The sequence below is a fragment of the Pavona decussata genome, unplaced genomic scaffold, assembly GCF_977016875.1.
Source record: "Pavona decussata unplaced genomic scaffold, jaPavDecu1.1 SCAFFOLD_64, whole genome shotgun sequence".
Classification (NCBI taxonomy): domain Eukaryota; kingdom Metazoa; phylum Cnidaria; class Anthozoa; order Scleractinia; family Agariciidae; genus Pavona; species Pavona decussata.
Window position 1 is genome coordinate 515776 of NW_028145484.1, and position 20486 is coordinate 536261.

Genomic DNA, 20486 nt, shown 5'->3' on the forward strand with positions numbered 1-20486 from the left:
CGAACAACTTTTGTCATTAATTTATTTGATATAGATGAAACTTTTGAATGAAGAAGAACAAAATTTATTTAGATACTGGAAGATGTGCAAGCAAGATATGGAACGAAGTTTTTCCAACGAAAACTTAACATCGGGAATTGGGTGGGGAGATGGTGAGGAGAGTGTTAAAGAGATGTCTAGGGTAGGGTAAGGGCTTCTTGAAAATATCCCGTGAGGCAATGCGTGTACTGTAGCTTGAAAAAGAGCGCGCACTTGTAAATTTCATGAATTTGTTTTGTTTCTCTGTCGGCTTTCCGTGAGATTTCATGATATTTTGTCGTTTATTCGACATGAACACTCCAAAGGCAAGGGATCTTCCAGCGGAAGAGTCGCTCTCCTTTTATGCTGTGTTCAATGTGTGGGAACCTCCTAGAAAGCTGAGTGGCTCCAGGTAAAGTTCGGCTCCTTAATGCGCGCTGCCACTACTGTTTTGCCGTTTGAAAACTGATCGATCGAACGCGAAATAAGCGTTCTTGATGACCTAAATTCACTACTTGGTTTCAGATAGATCAAATAAGCCTTTTACTCCCAAGAGGTGTTACGAAATATTGAATATTCTGGTACACACTTCAAAGTGTATTGAATACAACCATGCTGGTAAAAAAGTGTATATTTTTACTGTTAACAGTTGTTAAAAGTTCCCAAGGTTCGAGTTCACCAGTAAGCTGGGATATTCTAACAGGAAGTTCACGGCATACTGTTTTTTATTATTATTTTTGTTTGTTTATTTGATTGTTTATTTTTTCTTTTGCTGGGTTTACCTTGATTTGTTTGTGAAACTTTCACCCATGTATCAAGTCATCCCAGTACACGAATTATTCTCCCACTTTGCTTGCCCCCTCCTACCCTCCGTCTATTGTGTCTGTTTTCATTTGGCCATAATTATGTTTGGCAAGTTTATTGCGAAGCCCCATAGGTGAATCATGCATAGATTTTCTGACTCAAACTCTGTTCATGTTTGCTGTCAATGTGAGGGCCGCTCAGAAAACTTTCCAGCCTTTCTGTATTGTAATCACCTGTCTACATTTTCTAATGGAATTTCATCTGAAGGGATAGCTAAATTGGAAATGGGAGATGGGAGGCAGCTAGGCCGACTGGTTAGGGTATACCTGCCAACTCTCACGCATTATGCGTGAGTCTCACGCCTGCGGACTAGAGACATCGATTTCACACATCAAGGACAATTTCTTACGCCTGACTCACAAATCCGGACGAGTTGTTCTAAAAAAACTTCATTTCATTTCAGATTTGTTATGTATTATTACTTTGCTCCTTAAAACAATCGCAAAAGCTTTCAAATGTCTACAATCCGTTTGAATCGTAAGTGTTCAAAGGTAGTCGGAATATCGTCGTCCATTTTCGGCAACGTTCGGAAGTCTTCGGAAAATCGTCAGAAATCTTCGGAAGTGGCTCGGACGTTTCTGGAAATCCCGGTCATGACAAGACAAAAATCTCACGTGTTTGACTCAGAAAAAGTTGGCAGATACATTAAGGTGCCGAACTTGTAATCAAGAGGCCCCTGGGGTTCAAGTCCTACTCTAACCACTTGGATTTGTTTCATGATAGCTCCGTTTTCAAATCCAAGACTGCACTTTGTAAATAGCCAACTGGTTTTGCCTTCCACCAGTTAAATGTTATGTTCAGTTTGTATATTTATTTCACTGATTTAGTGTCCCCAATTTAAGCACTACAGGGGTTAATACTTCAACACTTAAATAAAGTCATTTATTTAATGTTTTTTAAATCTTGTATATGTAAGACCATTCATGCCTATAAATTCCTGGCCCTTATTTTGTGGTAAAGCCATTTTAGGTTGTAATTTCAATTTTATATCATTTTCTTTTTCCAGTGGTACGGGAGAAGGTAAGAAGCGTTTCCACCTCCACTTTGAGCTTCCCCTGCCCCAGCAAATCATAATTTTTAGTCTTGGAAAATGGGAAACACATCTTAAAGGACAGGAGATTATTGCTGAAGTTTCTATTGATGCAGAACTTCCGCCACAGAAGTTAGGCACACTAGCAAGTAGAAAAAAATCTCTTTGTTGGGATGAAGTTTGGTCTAACAAGTTTTTGAAGAAAAGTGAAGAAGTTTTTGAACAGGTAATTTTAATAGTAGGTTGAGACTGTATTGTTCTTTAAAGTTCAGATTCATGGGTTATCACAGTTTGAAATGTCAGGATGTTGTAAGTTGATCAGTGTGGACGTTAAATTGGTGTCAGCTTTTGTTGTTCACTGTTATCTTTGCAACATTAGATCACAGGGACTATCGCATAGTTCAAAAATTAATTAAAACCCTACCTTAATCATCATCTAGGAGAGGAGCTGAAATAGTTTCATCAAAAGGCTTCTAATATGACAGTGCAAGATTTATTTTGAATTCACTTTAATTAATGCTCACAGAAACTTGACTTCCTCTATTGAAAGCTATTGATATCACTGAAAACTGACATTAAATGTTTTGCTACAAATTAAAATGTCTTATCATCTAATATTTTCCTTTAGGGTCGAATGGCAAAGCTGACATTAAGAACAGTGAAAGAAAAAACCTGCGAGGACAAGGAAAATAAGAAAGACAAAGAAGAAACTATACTGTCACCAACAAAACAACAACAGAACGAAAAAATTAAGAGTCCTGTTACCCCAGGGAGTTTCAAAAACCTAAAGCAACAAAAGCTTAGTTTTGCTGAATTTACAAAGACGGAGGTAAATCCACCATCTGCGAAAGAAAAACTCACACCACCACTGCCCAAGAAAAGAAGACGGAGTACTGCAGCTGAGACGTGAGTGGTATTTGAAAGGCTAATGGAGCAGTAATATAACTGACTTATGGTGCATTTTAGATTGCTTTTTGTTGTTTTGGCTTAGACTAGGCTTAATTTCTGCTTCTCACCTGGGTCCAGTTTTTCTCCCCAAGGGGAGAGAGTGAGCACAGGTTCATTTCCTGAACAGTAGCTGGATTTTTTTGCAGATGTGGCCGGCCTCAATTTCTTTAGGAAATATGCCTGAGATTTTTTTCTTTTTCGCACTATGTTTCTAAAGAGTAAACACCCATGAAGCATAAAACAGCAGAAAATGCATTGAAGCAATGTTTCCTCAAGGAATTGAAGACTTTATGCAAAAAATCCAGCAAATCTGCACTTAAAACAACAGAAAGCAATCAATCTGAAAAGCACTGTAGGTTGGTTATACCCGAGCCGGCTTCATTTTTTAAGTAACATTTAATTTTCCTTTCTCATTTTAAGCAATTCCCTAATATCATTTACTGCTGAGCTTACTTACATCTGGCTCATGGGAGGCTTGTGTGACTAAAGCTTAACCAGTCAATGTGCTATTTTCTAATGGCTCAGCACCAAAACTGAGCCTGACAGCCACAGTATACTTGTTGCCCACCAAAGCCTCTCTACTAGACAACATGCATATGGTTTGTTAACATGGGGAGATTATAGGTGTGGTTAAATGTGATTCATACTTTTACGTTACTAGAAATTGCATTTGGTGCATAACCATTCTTTCCTGAGATAGATTATGAGGCAGTTACAAGACCCAAATGAATATATAGTAAGTTGAAAGACATTCTCTTTTCTAAAGTCCCATTCCAAGCAAGAGGCAACATGCGTCCAGTGGTAAAGAGAGCCCCAGAAACAATCCAGCAAAAAGCCCTGAAATACTGACGCCACCAGATACTCCATCAGCCACAAACTTGGGTGACAGTAAGTTAAGATTCTCATGCAATAAATGGCATTAAATAAGTATGCAATTTTTATGTGAGAACTCTTTTGTGTTCTTTTATATTTTGGGCTATTTTGTTGTCCTGTACCAAGTTATATTGTTGTTATGTTGTGTTATTTGTGATGTACATGTAACTTGGAACCTTTCTTGCTGTAAAAAGTAAATCACTCAAAGTTAAAGTGTATCTTGGTTTAACCGTTGTGACGCATCTTAATTTCTTCTTTGCACAGCACCATCAGGTCGGTGGGGCCATGACATGTGTTTGATTGACAAGAGGAAAGCTGTTCTGATTGGAGGCCAGGGAAGCAAGCTACAGATGGCTAAAGACTCTGTTTGGACTTTGGAATTGAGTCAAGGTTAGTTTTTTGAATACAGAAGGTAAAGTTCCAGTATTATCCAACTAAATATCCATTCAGTTTATGTATTTTCTTATAAAATGAAGAAGAGAAGTAAAAATGGGAATGCCAAAGGAAAAAAAACCCCACTTTGACAGGGTTTGTATGGGTCATGGAAAACCTAAGTGGAAAGTCGTGTGGAATTTTGTAATTTCATTTTCCAGGCCTGGAAAGTCTTCTGATGGATTTTAATTGTCGGTCATGGAAAGTCATTGAAAATAATGTTTATGGAGAAAAATCATTATGAGAGCATTAATTTTTAGGGAACAAAAAAGGACGAAGATGAACAAGTTAAAAGATTGAAACGACACCAAGAAACAGATAATTTTTTCACTGATCTTGACTTGACTTGACTCGACTCGACTCGACTCGACTCGACTCGACTCGACTCGACTCGACTCGACTCGACTCGACTCGACTCGACTCGACTCGACTCGACTCGACTGGTCTTGTCTTGTCTTGTCTTGTCTTGTCTTGTCAATGGGTGACTTAGTTTTGGTGAGAAAGATTTTTTTGTCCTGCACAAGTTTGTGACAAGATGAATATCATCGTCTCTCTGTTTGCACCAATGTAGGGTGTACCTCTTGGCATGAGGAGAATTGTGAGGGAGGCGGAGCTGATAGACGGATCGGACATACAGTCACCTATGATCATGACAAGAAGCTTTTGTATGTGTATGGTGGATCAAAAAATAAGAGATGGTTCAGTGATGTAAACATTCTAGATCTTCAAAAACATACATGGTCCGCTGTCAAGGTTAGTGATGAAATAATATTATCAAATGCTCCGAACAGTGTTTCATCCAATTTCCTAACGCCCAGAGGTTGGTTGAAAACATGTGGCAAAGCCAAGGTTTTTTTAACCAACTTTTAGGAGTCTCTTTTGAGTGTTAAATATGGCTTCTCAGGCCATTAATAATTCGTGAAGAAATTCAATTGAAGGCAAAAGTTTACCAAATTATATGACAATTCAGATCACATTTTAAAACCTTTCGCAGGTCATGATTTGATATCTGTTTTTGATGATTTTATGTCTGTTTTCTCTTCATGAATTATTAATGAGTTTGAGAAAGAAAATTAACTTGCCTGGGCTAATGTTTTGGCAAAGTTGCACACTTAAGCTTCAGGTGGCACACATTATTAAATATGATTTTTTGTGATACTTGTAAACTGTATCCTGATTTTATTAATTTATAGGCTGTTGGCAGTGCACCAACCAGAGCATACCACAGCTGCAACTTCTTCAACGGAGAACTTCTTGTCTTTGGTGGTGTGTACCCTAACCCTGATCCACAGCCTGACAGCTGCAGTAATGAGCTTTATATCTTCAACACTAATGCAAAGAACTGGTACAAACCACTCAGCACAGGAACACCACCTAATCCCAAATCAGGGTAATGAAGGAAGATACACAGTAGGGTTTATAAATTGATCTATTTCTATCCCCAAACTTAGACTGCAAGCAGTTGTACTTTTTTCCTCAGATCACACGTAAAAAATGTGATGGTAAAAACTACGCAAATTATAATAAGGAATGGCTTGCAGCTTTGCCACTCGCTACATCCATCACACATGATACAGAACTAATAGGAGAGGAAAGAGACAGTGCTTGCAGTCTACTGTTAACTCAGATGACTGGCAGTAAAATTTATGGCAAGTGTGTGAATCAAGTGTGTTTCACCCAAAATCAAAGAGATTTGACCTCAGGGAGGAGATTGTAGTCGTAATAAAAATAATTGCAATACATTTCCCAAGCCCCCCTCCCAGCAAGCTTATAAAATTAATAGGTGCATCATGAAAGGAGAGAATTCATTCATCCACATAAAAGGATGTACATGTAAATTTTGAGGTTTATCAAGACTAATTAGATAAATGGAAGAACCATTTAAATGAAATCAGATTAATTTTTTACTGAATTTCTCATGTCTGCATGTATCAGTTTATGGATTCAAACTACCAGTAAATCCAAAATTTGATAATTGTTGTGGAGGCGCAGTGATGTACTTGGCTAGCGCATTGGACTTTGATTTGACAAGAAACATTTTTGTCTCTCTTAATTCACCTTTAGTTATTAAGGTGTATAAAATATTAATGGGTAACGGTGACATGTTTCTAGGGGTAACTTCATTTAAGCATCCCATCCAGGGGAGAGTAGCAATACTTCTAATTGCTTCATGCTACAGACTCTGAGTTAAGCTCCGGCCATGTGAGCCACTTAGACTACAGTGCAACTTTTCCTAATGGCCTAATTCCTATATCTTCCCTGAAAAGTAACATCTATTTAGTAATAATCAGACAGAGGCTGCAAATTAAGAGAGACAAACATTAGCTAGTATATGCCATGGACCAGATGCATTTTTCAATTTTTCTTTTTCTGCCCACTTTCTACGTTTCCTCTTTTCATTGTATTTTCAGATTTAATAGCGTCCAGATAGATACTATTAGATAGCATTACTGCCAACTGGGGACACTAAAATAATTTGGTTTCTTTCCTTTTTCTTGTACAGTCATTCAGCATCCTTACTAGGAGATCGATTAGTTGTGTTTGGAGGCTGGGATTTTCCACAGTGTTTCAATGATGTTTGCATTATAGACTTGGGTAAGTTGGCTGAAGTTTATTAGACTGTACATGCTGCAAAAAAAACAGCAAGTGAACATTATTTTGTAAAATCTTTAGATATAGAAAATTCACATATTATTTTAAAAAATAATATAAAAAAAATTATCACCATCATTTCCTTATCTCCCTGTCTGGGGAATAGCACAGAAATGGCAAACTTTAATTATCATGGAAACACCATTATAGCTTCAATCAATCAATGAATCAGACAAGAAGTAGAGCTTATTAGAGAGGGGGTATTATCCAACATTTCAAAAATCTATTACTTCCCTCACCAAAACAATGACACTGATGATATTAAGGCTGTGTATCACAAATTTTAACTGCATCGCTATGAGTGGAGTTTGGGTTCTAGTAGCTGAGACATCCAGGAACTTCCACTTTTGGGAGACTGCTTCCATGGCTGGCAAATCCTGGCAACCCAGCCATTAGCCCCATTGGTTAAAGGAAGACAGGCACCCTTCACACTGATAAAAACAGTGGGAAGGGGAAGGTAGGGAGGGGGGGGACAGCCTTTTATGAAGTGCAAACACGCTCAACAAAGGCTTACTCTTCCCGCTAAAAAAACACCCTTCAATCCAAGTCAGCCCAAATGGAATCCTGGCGCATGCGCATATGTTAACACGGTACACCGCTACCACAACTGGCACACTGTGCTCTTTGTTGTATTATACAACTCCATTAAATTGCATTTAACTGTATTATATGTCATTTGTGCCCCAACTCAATAACATTCTCACTTTAATGATCAACTGTTTTCCCTATAAATTGACTAAAATAATATAATAGATTTACATCCAGAGGAAATCACGTTTGACTTTTTGAGCAGTGACCTCCCAGTTTGCCTGGGTTTTAGTACTTTGAAATTCTGATGTTCAGCCAGAGTGTTTTATTCCTAATGCTAGTTTATGAGGGAAAGGATGGGTGGGTGGGTTTAAAACAATTGTGACTTTTAAAGGGTGGGAGGGTAGATTGTTATAGTAGTGTGGGTGGGGCTTAATAGAACTCTAATGCCATTGAAATGCAGTGTTCTCCTTTTCAGGCGGTAACCGGTAAAATTTACCGCCTGTTACGCCACTCATTACCGCCTAAAATCCCTTGGAATTCTCGAAAATTCAAGAGGTAAAAGAAAAAAAATATGGCTGCTTTAGTGACGTAACCGGTATTTCAACCTTGTCAAAGAATAAATAAACAGATTTATTTTAGATAAACCCACGGGCTATGGTTTGTGAGTACATCTGTGGCTTTCAAACAACGAGAAAATTACAAGGAACGTTCTGACAACCATTACTCTTTTGTATTGTATTCAATACTCACACAAACCATCTAGCAATGAGGGCAAAACTTGTATCTGTAAAGGTTTAATTTAAGGTCGGCACTGAAGTTGACAAGAATGGAGCAAATTTCAATTTCATGTTATGTACTGAGCAGACCTAATAAACAAGGCTGCGATTCCCTGATTGCTTTACCGGTTTAAAATGCTCTTTTACCTGCTGTGCTGAAAAAAAGGGAGAACACTGGAAATGTGCCTACATGACATAAATCTGATATACATAAATATGGTATTAGTGTTTTATTGGAGATTAAAAGCTCTCTGTGAATCACTGTTGTTCTGCAGTCCAGAGTCTCTACTCTCCACTAAAGTATTGTTAATTATTAACATGTTACAGCTATGATGGAGTTTTCAAGTCCTGCCATGACTGGTACATTACCATCACCTCGAAGCTGGCATGCTTCTGCTGTTCTTCCAAAACAGAGGATTTTTATTCATGGTGGTTACGATGGCTCTCAGATTCTAAGAGATTCTTTTGTCTTTGATTTAGGTGAGTTTAGTTGCAGCTGTACTGACAAAAACCAGTGATATGAAAATTAATTTATAGCATGGGCATGACTGCTTTTAAGCCAATAAGCACCAGTCCTCTGGTCTTAAAATTGAAGGGCTGAGTGCATTATAACTGTCTTTTGTTGAATTTCAGGTCTCTCAATTGCTGCAGAATTTTTCCTTCAATTCAATCAAACAGTTGACTATTTTTGCCTCATTTTTCTCAAAAACCAAGCATAAACTGCAACCCCCCCCCCCCCCCAAAAAAAAAGAGCTATAATAATTATTGTCTGTGTAAATTGAAGGCCATGCATATGCACATGAAAAAAGTTCAGCAACTTTTGAGTGAAACAGAAGATCAGTGTAAAATTCAACATGAGATGGTTGTGCTCTCATCCCTGCAATTAAAATCTTCTCAACACACATTAAAATCTCTTCAAGTTCTTAATTAAACTTTTCTTATGATAATTTGTTCACTTATTCCTGACAATTTTTCAATCTAATGTGCAGTTCCGGAAAATATCGGTCCCCCCCCCCCCCCCACACGGAAGGTTTTTGTTTTGCACCCCCTCCTCCTAGGAACTTCTGATGACCTTCCTTGGGGTGGTTATGAATTTTTTTGGAACTGCACAATTTACATTTCAACTTGATAATAGTGTCACGAAGACACTGAAACGACACTTTTTATCATGATTTTTGCTTGTATTTTTAATATCAAATACCTTACCATTCATATCCTCTTTATCAGGAACATTAACCTGGACTACAGTTCAGACCAGCGACACTTTGACAGCAAGAGCAGGTCATGTTGCCCTCTATTTACAGCCAGAAAGTGAACAGGATAATAAAGAGGAAATTGCTGTGTTTGGTGGCGGGGATAACAATGGCGGATATTTCAATGATCTTGTCATCTTCTCACCATCAAGTTGTTAACATCGATGTTCAGTTCTTATGTTACCTTTAGAAGGGCGGCAAAAGGCTATTAATAATAAGAATTATGTGAATGTGAAAATGAGAAGCGTGGGAGCTAATTTTGACGTTTGCTTTCTGATTTTAGCATTTTGTCAACCATGTATTAACAGACATTGCTCCACCACTGCCTTGTCTCAAAGGACAATATTTTTCTCTCAAGTTTAGATTTAGTTTGGAACTTGACAGTTGTAACTGGAATGCTCTGTATATTGAAATTTCATCTCTTTAAATGGTGTGCACATCTGGAGTTATACAATAATTTATTTATTCAGCTGAATAAACAGGTTGTTTTCTGGAGAGTACATTTTCACAGTTATGTAGCAGTTAAATAGTGGCCTCTTGTTTAAAAATATTTTAACATCATTCTGTAGTTTGAAATTTTGTGTAAAATATAAGGTGTATAATAAAATGGATTTACAAACAACTGAATGGTACTCTTCTTCTGTTTTCTTAGTTTTTCAGTCGTAGAAAAAAAAAACATCAAGAGTGAACCATCTGTAAACAAACCTGTGTGTAAGTTGTAAATGATCAGTCAAGGCTCTTTGTATAAAATGGTACAACTCTGAATGCCAGACCGTAAAATACTGATGTTGGCCGGGTGGAACATCAGAATCCTGTTTGTAACTTTTACACAACTCGCCCTGTTTACACAAAGGATAAAAAGTAATCTAAAATGCTCCAAGTTTTGATGGTCGTTTAGAAACCTTGCAAATTAACACAACGCTTTTACATGAGTCTAATTATTCCCAGGATCTTCGGACGGACTGCTGTCACCATTTGCCTGATAATGACTTACAGAGTTGCAGAAAACGTATTGTCGAAAAAAAAAATCAGTATCAGGCCCCAGTTCTTCAAAGCGCGGATAACTTTATCCAGTGGATATAATGTATTAATTGGAGTTCATTTTATTCCCTGGATAGCAATTTATCCACTAGGTGAAGTTATCCGCTCTTTGAACAACCTGGACAAGATATTGAAATTATGGCAATTTTGACAGAAATGGAGGTCTGGCACTCACTAAGACTAAAAGTGGGCCGATACCAAATACTCCATAATTATCATAAATACTGAATAGATGTTTCCTTTAAAAAATACCAATACTTACGAGAAATATCAGCTGTTTTGATCTGTTTCACTCACTTGAAAATTGACGTCTGTTTTAGTGCTGGAAACCAATTTTAATTGAAACCCTGTTGCTAAGGCAGTGCATTTTCTGTTTAATGTTTACAGACCATTTTTTTTCTCTTTGTGTATGTGCTGTTGTACTGAGCTTGAAGAAGGTACCACAAAATTAAAGTTGAAACACTGTTGCTAGGGTAGTGCATTTTCTGTTTAATGTTTACACACCATAGAGTGTTTTTAGAGTCTCATCACTTCACAGTATCGGTACTGATATTGAAAAAATGCGAAATATTGGTAATTATTAAAAACTGCGTCATTGTATAATGCAATTCGAGGGATTTGATTGGCTTAGTGGCCATGGTATATGAGCAATTATACCATGGCCGAGCAATGGCGACCATTAAATTGCCTTCTGGTCGTTCTTGCACAGCGAAATCAGGAAGATCTAGCAATATTTCTCGGTTGTTTATAATAAAACAATTATTCCACTTGCGCTTGTTGGATATGAGATGATTATAGCCAACTCGGCGCTACGCACCTCGTTGGCTATCTATCATCTCATATCCAACGCGCGCTCGTGGAATAATTGTTAAATATCACATTCATATCTCGTCAATTTGAAAAAACTGGTATTGGCGGTCCACCCTTAACTATGGTTTCTTGTAAGTGCTGATAAGAGCAAAAGTTCAAACTTGTCAGCAGTGAAAAGCATGTGCTGTGAAATAAACCAACAAAGGATTGTCATTCAAACAAATTTTACTTTAATTAATAATATTTCTCTTCATTGGATAACAGTATCAAAAACCTAACTATACATAATTGATGTAATGGTACACAAAATTCACAAAAATATGGACTAGGTATTCTGTTTACTTGCTATTCACAAGTACAGCTGTTGCTACATACGTTTTTCTTCCACAACAAGATGGCCAGCAGTGCCTTTGAACTGACCACCTGATCATGCAAGAGAAAAAACTTACAGCTTGTCATTCTCTAACGATACAGAAGCTGCTTGCGGTCTAGCATAGGCAAAGGAACCCTTCCATAATGTTGTGTTGTCCATGCGAGCAAAAACAGCCCATGCAGCAGCAGCTTAATATGCATCATAAAAGAATTTTTTAATTTGCTTGATCAAATCTTCATGTTCTTGTATGAAATTTGAAAACAAAAATCCCATTTTTCTTCCCTGCGTTTGAGGCATGTAAAAGCATCAAATTTCACTTCTGGTTGGGTACGGCACCACTCAAGATGGGAGACTGGGAATAGTTGGGCTGTGACATCAATACAGGAACACTTAGTCTGACAACAGTTTCTCTATTTCTTGGTATTTCATTCTGAGTATTCAACAATTCCATTCATTTTCATCCAGTTTTCTTCCTCTACAGATGAAAACAACTGAAGAAGAGAAATCGTGAGACTAGCGTTCTTGTATTGACGTCACAGCCCTATTATCCCATCTAGTGTGGTATTGTACCCAAGCATGAGTGAAATTTGACGCTTTTATACGCCTCAAACGCAGGGAAGAAAAATTGATAAGGAATTTTTTTTTTCGATTTTCATACAAGAACAACATGAAGATTTGACCAAGCAAATTAAAAGAATGTTTCCGTCATGTACACTTTTAAGGTATTCACTAGTAACGTTTGTAAAACATTACAGAAAACCTATGGATTATGTAGAGTGTGTTAAAATAAATACAGGATAAATAAGTTACACTATGCAAACCTTTTGCAAGGGTACATGTAACTTGCTACTTGCTTTTGCAAGGTGATATGGCAAGGGCATTAAAGGCGATGTCAATTAGCTCAAAGTACACTACAAGAAAATTCTTGTGCAAATCATATTTAAGGGGATGGTAATCCATTTATTACATCTCAAAGAAGTTTAAAGGCCTACCTTTGTAAAAGGAAAGCTAACAATGATAGTTTAGTTATGAACAATGTTTTAATAGTACTCAAGTATTGACAGACTGAGGACTCATTTAAAATGATGCAGGAATGTGATGCAGGAATGTTTAACAGAAGGTGAAGAGAGAAACTGGGAGTATCTTTCAACTATTATTCAAACTGTAGCTGGATTACTTAAAAGTCGAATAATTCTATGCTTGTGCTTAGCAGATAAATTAAGATTTTTACGCCATGATCAGAATTTGTAAATTTATAAATTAATTTCTTGAGAATTTTGACCAATCACCTCAACCATTATCGTTTTCAGTTTAGTATAATTATCATGTCGTAAGCATTTAATGTACAGAACATCTTTTAGGTGACTGCTATGTCTACTATTAATTTTGTACACACGTATGAAGAATTGTTTTTGCCTAAACCTAATCTCACTACAAAATGTTTTATTAACACTTTTATAATCTCTTTACAAATAGCAACTCAGTTTTCTCTCAAAACAAGGTATTTTACAATATTTCTATCTTTTGAGTGTATATAAACATGCAGGAAATGAGACAAAAATACAACAGTGACACACCTTGGAAAATCTACACAGCTAATGATATTATTACAACTCCGAACTTTGCATAACAGTGAGATTGACAACACCTACATATACTGGAGACAACATGGTGCTTGAGCTGTTAATGGTCATTGTCTTTCAGTAATTTACTTGTAAAATGTTATGCTCCTCTATATAGCACGCTATGTTTCCTCAATAAACATTGCATGCTGCCATAAATTTTTCCTTCTGACAAATACAATCTACCATATGGAAAAAAGATGGTGGCTGTACATTTTACCACAATAGCTTGCTAGCCCAACATAGCCAATTAGCACTTACAAAGCCATACTTTTGGTGAAATTCCAACCTGTCCTAACAACATTGTGTATGCTAATTTTTAAGATTTTAGAAACTTTTTTTTAGTTTTTAGAAACTTTCTATGCATTTTTATGAGCGTTTTTTTGATAGGGTTTTTGTATGCTATGAATTTATTATGGGTAAATGCACCAGTCCCCACCTTTTTCGGTACAGTGGATTTGGTTTACTACTTGCAATAAATTAATAATGATAATAATAATAATAATAATAATAATAATAATAATAATAATAATAATAATAATAATAATATGTGACCATTAGCTATGCATTTGCGAAACATACTGTGGCGTGCCCAACCAAAAAACCAATTGATTCCTGAAAACTAAGGCAGGGTCTTTTTACAACTTATACACAAAAAGGTACAACAGCAATGAAATCAGCACATCTGCCTCAGTATAAAATGTACACAGCATGGGACAAAATGCAGCATAATTTATGATATTAGATTAATTAGTTCTACATCTGCTGGGATAGCACATCTTTCCAAAGAACTTGTATCTCATCAACACATTCTCTTGCTTTTCTCTCTTCTTGTAGAAGCTGTTGTTCCAATTCAGAGAGTGCATCGTCACCACACTGGGTCTCTAAGCTGTCATCGTAAACCATGCCGCCAGGAACAGTCATGGCCTTCAGAGAGGCCGACATGTTTGCAGTGTACCTTGTGTGATTGAAGACTTCTGATGCAGAGTTCACACAATCTAGTTGTGAAGCAGACACTTTGTGTCCTACAAGGATTTGTTCATTTGCCAAGGTGTGTCCCATGAGCCTTGTAAAACAGTAGGGCACACGACCCTTTGATACATTCCGAAGACTAACTGGCTCACCAAGAGATGCCTATGACAGAAGGAAATAAACTGAATTAATCTTTTGTGAGTGCCACTTAACTGAACCATTTTCATTTGTCAGGCTTTAGGATTGAGTTTCCACTGCCAGCTAGAATTTTTAAAGTTTCTCTTTTCAGTTAAATGAAGAATAATCTTATTATTGAAGAATAGTGAATGCATATAACTAAGATCAATGGTGCACCTGAGCTGAGAAGCAGGCAACTTTGAGAGAAATTGTGCTTGGACCCCAGTGAATAGTAACTGCTAGGAAAACTACATGTATTACTTTATGAACATGGTGACAAGCTCTTTGACACTGAAAACCTGTTATAAATATATATGTATAACTAGTGTCAGTTATAATCTTATAAGACAACAAGTAAAAGTAAAACACTGCTAAATCCCAGAGGAAATGAGACAAACATGAATGTTCCAGGAGAATTCAAAGTGGACATGCGTCGCATGTGGCCCATAAATCCACAAAATTTCTTGTTCTTCCAAACTTCCACCTACATCAGCACTAACTTTATAGAAAGCATTTTTCTCTTCATTATCTCTTAAAACCCCAATATCAGCGTGTAGTTTTTCATCACTCTTCTTGATACATTTTTTGTGATACTAGCTGGGAGAATTTCGTAAAAAATCAAGCCATTTAATCTTTGGTGATCAGCTCACTTATTCTCATCACCTATGTGTTTGATCAACTAGCAACACAGTAAGGAGAAATTCAATGTTGATCACTTTTGGGGGCGCTTAACAGGTTGAATGCTGTAAAACCTGATTTAACTATAACTTCCTTCTCCCCCGAATTGTCCAAAGCAGCCCAGAAATTTATCATAATACAAATCTTATCGACTAACTTGGGCGCTTGCCATTAAGTCAGGACTGGCTCGCCAGATAGATCAGTTACAAACAGAATGTATCAATCTGAATGGCAGTTTATAATGTGACATTCTGGAATTCCTTCAAAATGGCACACACTACTCTCAGAATGTGCCATTTAAAAGAATTCGAAGAAGCAGTACTTCAAATTGGTACAGTCCATTTATGGACCGACTGGTCTGGTCTGTCAGTTCTCACACATGGAAAGCATATAAGTTGATTCTGTCCTCATTTGGAAATAATCATTGTTTGAGTTCCAACAACAACTATATATAGTCTCACCTCATCACAAACCATATCACAAAGGGACACAAGCTTAGCACCAAGACCTTGAGCTGGCTTCTTTAGTGCTGCCACAATAGGCTTTGGAAAGTCAATCATAACCTGAGTCAAATACCTAAACAAGAAAGAAAAAAATAATTATACTTAAACTTCTGGGTGCAGTTGAAGGGCTTGGTCAAAACTTTACTAAGTAGAATTTTCCAAAGAAGTTGTTGTGTGGTATACAGATTGATTATCATGTTAGAATTGTTGTTTGTAATTATTACAAACACCAATTCTAACATGATAATCAATCTGTATACCAGATATATTATCTCAATGCATCAATCTCAAGAATTTGCCAATGACTTTTGCTACTTCCAATACTTTCATTCTCAAAGGTCAGAAAAGAATCATAGGCTAATTCTTCAAATTTATGCCTCAAGATAAAAAAAAGACAGAACTGTTTAGTATCTGATAATGAGTCTGTTTATAAATAAGAGCCAATCTGGAGGAATCTGAATTTCTTCGACCAAGCCCTTCTTAGGGTTTCTCACATTGTAATCTGTCAAATATGTCTTATTGTAGTATAAATCTACTAGCGTTCTATCACGAATGCTGTTGTCTTATTGGCCACTCTGCTCACTATCTATTCTGTTGTAGATAGTGAGTAGAGAGAGTAGCGCGTGGCGTGACCTATTTGTATCATTATTCAACAAAAACGTGAACCTGCCTTGTTGTTAACTAACTTATCAGATTATTCGCTCTCAATTTCTATACGTGATAGTTGATTCAGGTATCGCCCTCATGAACTAGTACGCAATGGAAATTTTTCGCTCATAATCTAATTTTAGGGCTTCCGTTGACAACAGTAATTTTGTTTTTATAATTACTGAAGGAATTACCCTGTTTTAATTAAAAGTATCTTCTTGTTAAATAGTCCACCCCTGAATTTTTTCTGAATTGTTGGTTTAAACTGATCATGTAAGGTGATAGTGTTCATCCGTGGAGAGACGCTATCAGTGCATAGTGTCCATCCAGTAAACATGCCCAGATGGCTAGTATTCATATGCAAAAAAATCTTTCATTTATTCTTCCAATGCATTAACAAACAGGTACGTTGCTCATTTGTCTTTTTCATTTCAATGTTTCGCCTTAAAGGTCAAGTTGGTGAGCTGTACATTTGCAATGCCAGTATCAGTGAGTTTTGTATTTAGGAAAATTTAGTCATGACTTGTGAACGTTATAAACAATAAACTGTTTCTTTCTTGTCCATCGGTCTGATAGTTCCCTCTTGGAAATTTGACGTGAGCCCAAGAAGTAGACATCTAATACTATTGTTTAAATAGTGACAAGCATAGACCCTGACAATTTGTTCTGTTTGATAACATTATCTTCCCTATAAAATGATGAATGAACCGAAATTGGGTGTAAGAAAGACATCTTCAGATCTTCCTCTAGAGCTTTAGTAATAATCATAAATGTTCAGAGAATTATCAAAAACGTTTGCATGACTTTCACCATTTGCACTTTTTCAGTAAAGTTAAACTACAGCTTCCCTCTTTTAGTTGCCATGGCAAATCAACAAAAATGATTATTCATGTTTCTGATCACTCTTTGTTCTTTTATAAGTGATTTCGCTGCAAGTTTTTGTCACTTAACCAATGTGCAAAACTAACAAGATACCATTTGTATGGTTGAGAGCTGTTTAACACAGCTCTGCGGAGAAAAAGTAGTGTTAACATTCAGTAAACCACATCTCGTGAATAAGCTGTTCCCACAGTTTGAAAGATTATATCACAAAAAAGAAAGGGAAAAGAGAATTAAAGTTTGGAACTTTTTAATCTAAAGAATAGGAATACTGTAGGAAACATAAAGTGCATATAAAGGTCACTGAATTTGAACGAGGATTTCTGTTTGTTTTTTCATATAATGGTCTTGTAGAGAAGTTGCAGCCTGGCTTTTAAACCCAGAAATTACCTAAAAGGTGAGGATTATACAGACATTAATTTTCTGAGGTACCTTAGTTTGAGCAGTTGCTTTCATTAAAATAGAAAACCTTCATAATCATTTTCCTTGAGTTATGGTAACACAAGTGAAACTTGAAACAGATGTTGAAACATAACCCACATGTTTCGACAGCAACAACGCTCGTTCACTATCAAAACTTCACTTGTGTTAACAATACTCTACAAACACAAAACCATGTAATGGCATGTGTAAAAATATTTGGATAGGACTCATTTAATCATTATCATTACATGAAGTCATGCTAAACAGGTAAATTAAAATTACAAAATACATGTACAAGCAAGAAACCCACCTAAATTAGCTTTTGCTACTCATGGGCTACTTCAGATACCATGCAAATAATTATTGTATCCAAAGTGTTAAATAAAATACTAGCTTTATAAACTTTACCGACACGTTGGATATCATTTTAATTTAGAGTTCTTATTAGAATTTTGAGCCTCAAAGATCAAAATCAAGCACACACAAGTTAATCTAAAGTCCAGCATACCTGATTTTATCCACATCCCTGCGATAACATCTTGCTTCTTCCTCACAAGGAACTCTGGTGAGATCTTTCAAATCAACACCACAAAAAGTATCGTCTCCCAAGCCACTTATAACAACAAACTCTGATTCATCAGTGGCCGCATCTTCCATGACAAGAGTGAGAGAGTCCAGAATTCTCTGATTAATCTTCTTTCGCTTGCTTGAAGATCGACTAATCATAATATGAAGACAATCATCCAGTCTTTGAATCGATACTTCTTTACAGATGAACTGTTTCTCGCAAGAATCAGATTCATTTGCAGTTGCACACAAACTTTGCACATACGTGTCATCTTGCACCAACTGTACATTCACATCTTCAGCTGATACCAATCTATCCAATTCAGCCTGGTTGCTATGACGTTGAATTAAATCATCATTCCAATATGCATGGTATGGTAGTCTGTTTACAACAGTCGACTCCTGGGCATCGTGCCCAAGAAAACATTTAAAGTCAAGCTCGTAATCAACTAACTCATTTGATGGGGCCCACGAGCTTGTTCCATCTTTCCACTGAACTAAATACTCATACATTCCTGACAAATTTCGTCTCATTCCCAGAATCCTATCGGCTTTGTTCCTTCTTCTTCGTTTGTGAGGGGCATCAGAGCTTAGTTCAGCTTCAGCTACTGGTTCACAAACACTTTCAACATTATCCACCTGGTTTCTTACCTGGAGAGTTCTTCTGGCCTTATCTAAAGCTTTTCGTTTAAGCTTTTGAGCAACATTCTTCTTCTTCTCCAAAGCAGAGGCTGCAAGAGGACCCTTCTCTCCCTTTCTCTGTACCTTCAACTTTTTTAGTTTACGTTTCAACGCTGGAGTGCAATGCTTTTGCTCCTCCTCGTCCGTAAAATGAAATGCGTCGTCTCCAAAAATTTCTCCCTCAAGACAAAGTTCAGGTTTCGGCTTTGGTGGACGGCCACGTTTTCGTTTGACCTCCTTCCCGGAAGATAGAATCCTGCAGCCGTTCACCCTAACAAACTTTGAATTTACCTTCGTCATGAATTTTTCTGGTGAATGAAGCATTAACTCCAGAGATCTTTTGGAAGGTTTCAGCAACGTGCGCTTGTCCGCAGCTTTCAAAACAGGCCGCACCCAAGGCTTTTTAACGCCATTTTGTGTCCTGACTATCTCGTGTTTTGTTTCGCAACTTGATGACAATTTCTTGGGAGGGCGACCCCTTCTCCTGGGAGTTGATGGTGCCGTTTCATTATCATCGCTGCTAGAAGAGAGACAGTTTTTTTGCAAATTGCGTATCCCTTTCGACAGTTTTCTTTTCTTACAAAATTTTGAACCTGAAGGTGACGCGAGAGATGCTTTCGTGGCACTTGTATCACAATTGCCATGTGGCGAACGACTGTCAACTGAATGAAATTTGTTCAACTTTCCTAGATTTTTTGGAGGCCTGCCTCGCGGTCGTTTTATCGGAGGGATCTCGTTGGAATTTGAAGTCTCCGAGTCCGTTTGAGGTTCGTTTAACGTTCTCTTCACGCAAAGAGATTCAGTTGGCTGACTACAAGAATGATTAGAACATGTTGACAAAGAACGAACCACGCCAGACGTCGAAGCAAGGTCGAATTCATAGTCTAAGTCTGTCCTATCTCCGTTCTGCCGTTTTGGTGACATTAGTCCACCTTTCGTTTTATGATTCGTCAAAAAATCAGAAGAGTGTTCATCCAAAGACTTTGTTCTACCATTCTTACACAATGTCGTGCTTTTAGGACGCGAAGATTCAGATAACAGACGCTTTCTTTTCTTCACCGAATAAAACTTCCTGCGCGAACTCGCGTCGTCTGAATCCGACTCCACATAACGAGCGGGCTTTTTTAGCGTCCGTCCACCATGAGTAACCAAAGAGGGATTAATTCTTAAACCATTGAAAGTAAACTCTCTTTTACGACCACTCGTATTCTTTGTGTGATGCTCTGGCGGCCATTTAATGCCATTCAAACAATTGTCCGCGCAGCCCAAACCTCGTACGCTTGATTTCCCCAAAGTAGGCTCGGAACTCGACGATAAAATCAGGTCCATGTGTTCGTCCCGAGTTGGACTAGTCGTCGTCTCATCTACTCGCATATCTAGCGTCAACCATGAACGGAAATCTCGCTTCAAAACATAAGAAGCGGAGACAAATAAAACTTTTTTCTATTATTGAATGGTGCACGCTATGCAGCGCTTAGCAAGTTTAAGGGCATGCGCCATTATTTAAATTCCCCCGCATGAGTGAACTAAGGTTACTGCTGTCCAAAAGAGATGCAGATCCAAGCCGGCCAGAGCAGCGGAAGTTTCCTCTGAATTTCAATTCCTGAATGTATGTTCATTTCCTTCGAATTTTGAGAAAGTTTCAACCCCCAAAAAGCTTGTGTAAATGGGATAAGGATAAAAGATCAGTTGTCTCTATTCCCTTGTCTTAATTATATCATGAGCCTATCACCTG

General features: G+C 37.3%; 2 protein-coding genes across 2 annotated transcripts; one reads left to right on the forward strand and one right to left on the reverse strand.

Annotated features, from left to right (window-relative positions):
- The first annotated feature begins 224 nt into the window (after window positions 1-224).
- LOC146478274 (kelch domain-containing protein 1-like) lies at window positions 225-9872 on the forward strand. Its single transcript, XM_085111797.1, has 10 exons — window positions 225-430; window positions 1889-2138; window positions 2541-2818; window positions 3627-3748; window positions 3998-4123; window positions 4737-4918; window positions 5359-5555; window positions 6669-6760; window positions 8452-8604; window positions 9352-9872. The coding sequence occupies exons 1-10, from the start codon at window positions 306-308 to the stop codon at window positions 9534-9536; spliced, it is 1710 nt and encodes a 569-aa protein (XP_084967923.1). The 5' UTR covers window positions 225-305; the 3' UTR covers window positions 9537-9872.
- A 1563-nt stretch (window positions 9873-11435) lies between these two features.
- Window positions 11436-20466, reverse strand: LOC146478275 (uncharacterized). The gene is made up of 3 exons (XM_085111798.1): window positions 18012-20466; window positions 15512-15626; window positions 11436-14357 (listed from the first exon to the last, which is right to left on the reverse strand). The coding sequence occupies exons 1-3, from the start codon at window positions 20123-20125 to the stop codon at window positions 13980-13982; spliced, it is 2607 nt and encodes an 868-aa protein (XP_084967924.1). The 5' UTR covers window positions 20126-20466; the 3' UTR covers window positions 11436-13979.
- Between the last annotated feature and the right edge of the window lie 20 nt (window positions 20467-20486).

Coding starts and splice junctions, on each gene's coding strand:
- LOC146478274 (XM_085111797.1), top strand. CDS start 306: ATGATATTTTGTCGTTTATTCGACATGAACACTCCAAAGGCAAGGGAT. Junction 3,749..3,997: donor AGCCACAAACTTGGGTGACA/GTAAGTTAAGAT, acceptor TTCTTTGCACAG/CACCATCAGGTCGGTGGGGC. Junction 8,605..9,351: donor TTCTTTTGTCTTTGATTTAG/GTGAGTTTAGTT, acceptor CCTCTTTATCAG/GAACATTAACCTGGACTACA.
- LOC146478275 (XM_085111798.1), bottom strand. CDS start 20,125: ATGCGAGTAGATGAGACGACGACTAGTCCAACTCGGGACGAACACATG. Junction 15,627..18,011: donor AGGGATGTGGATAAAATCAG/GTATGCTGGACT, acceptor TTTCTTGTTTAG/GTATTTGACTCAGGTTATGA. Junction 14,358..15,511: donor GTGATATGGTTTGTGATGAG/GTGAGACTATAT, acceptor CTTCTGTCATAG/GCATCTCTTGGTGAGCCAGT.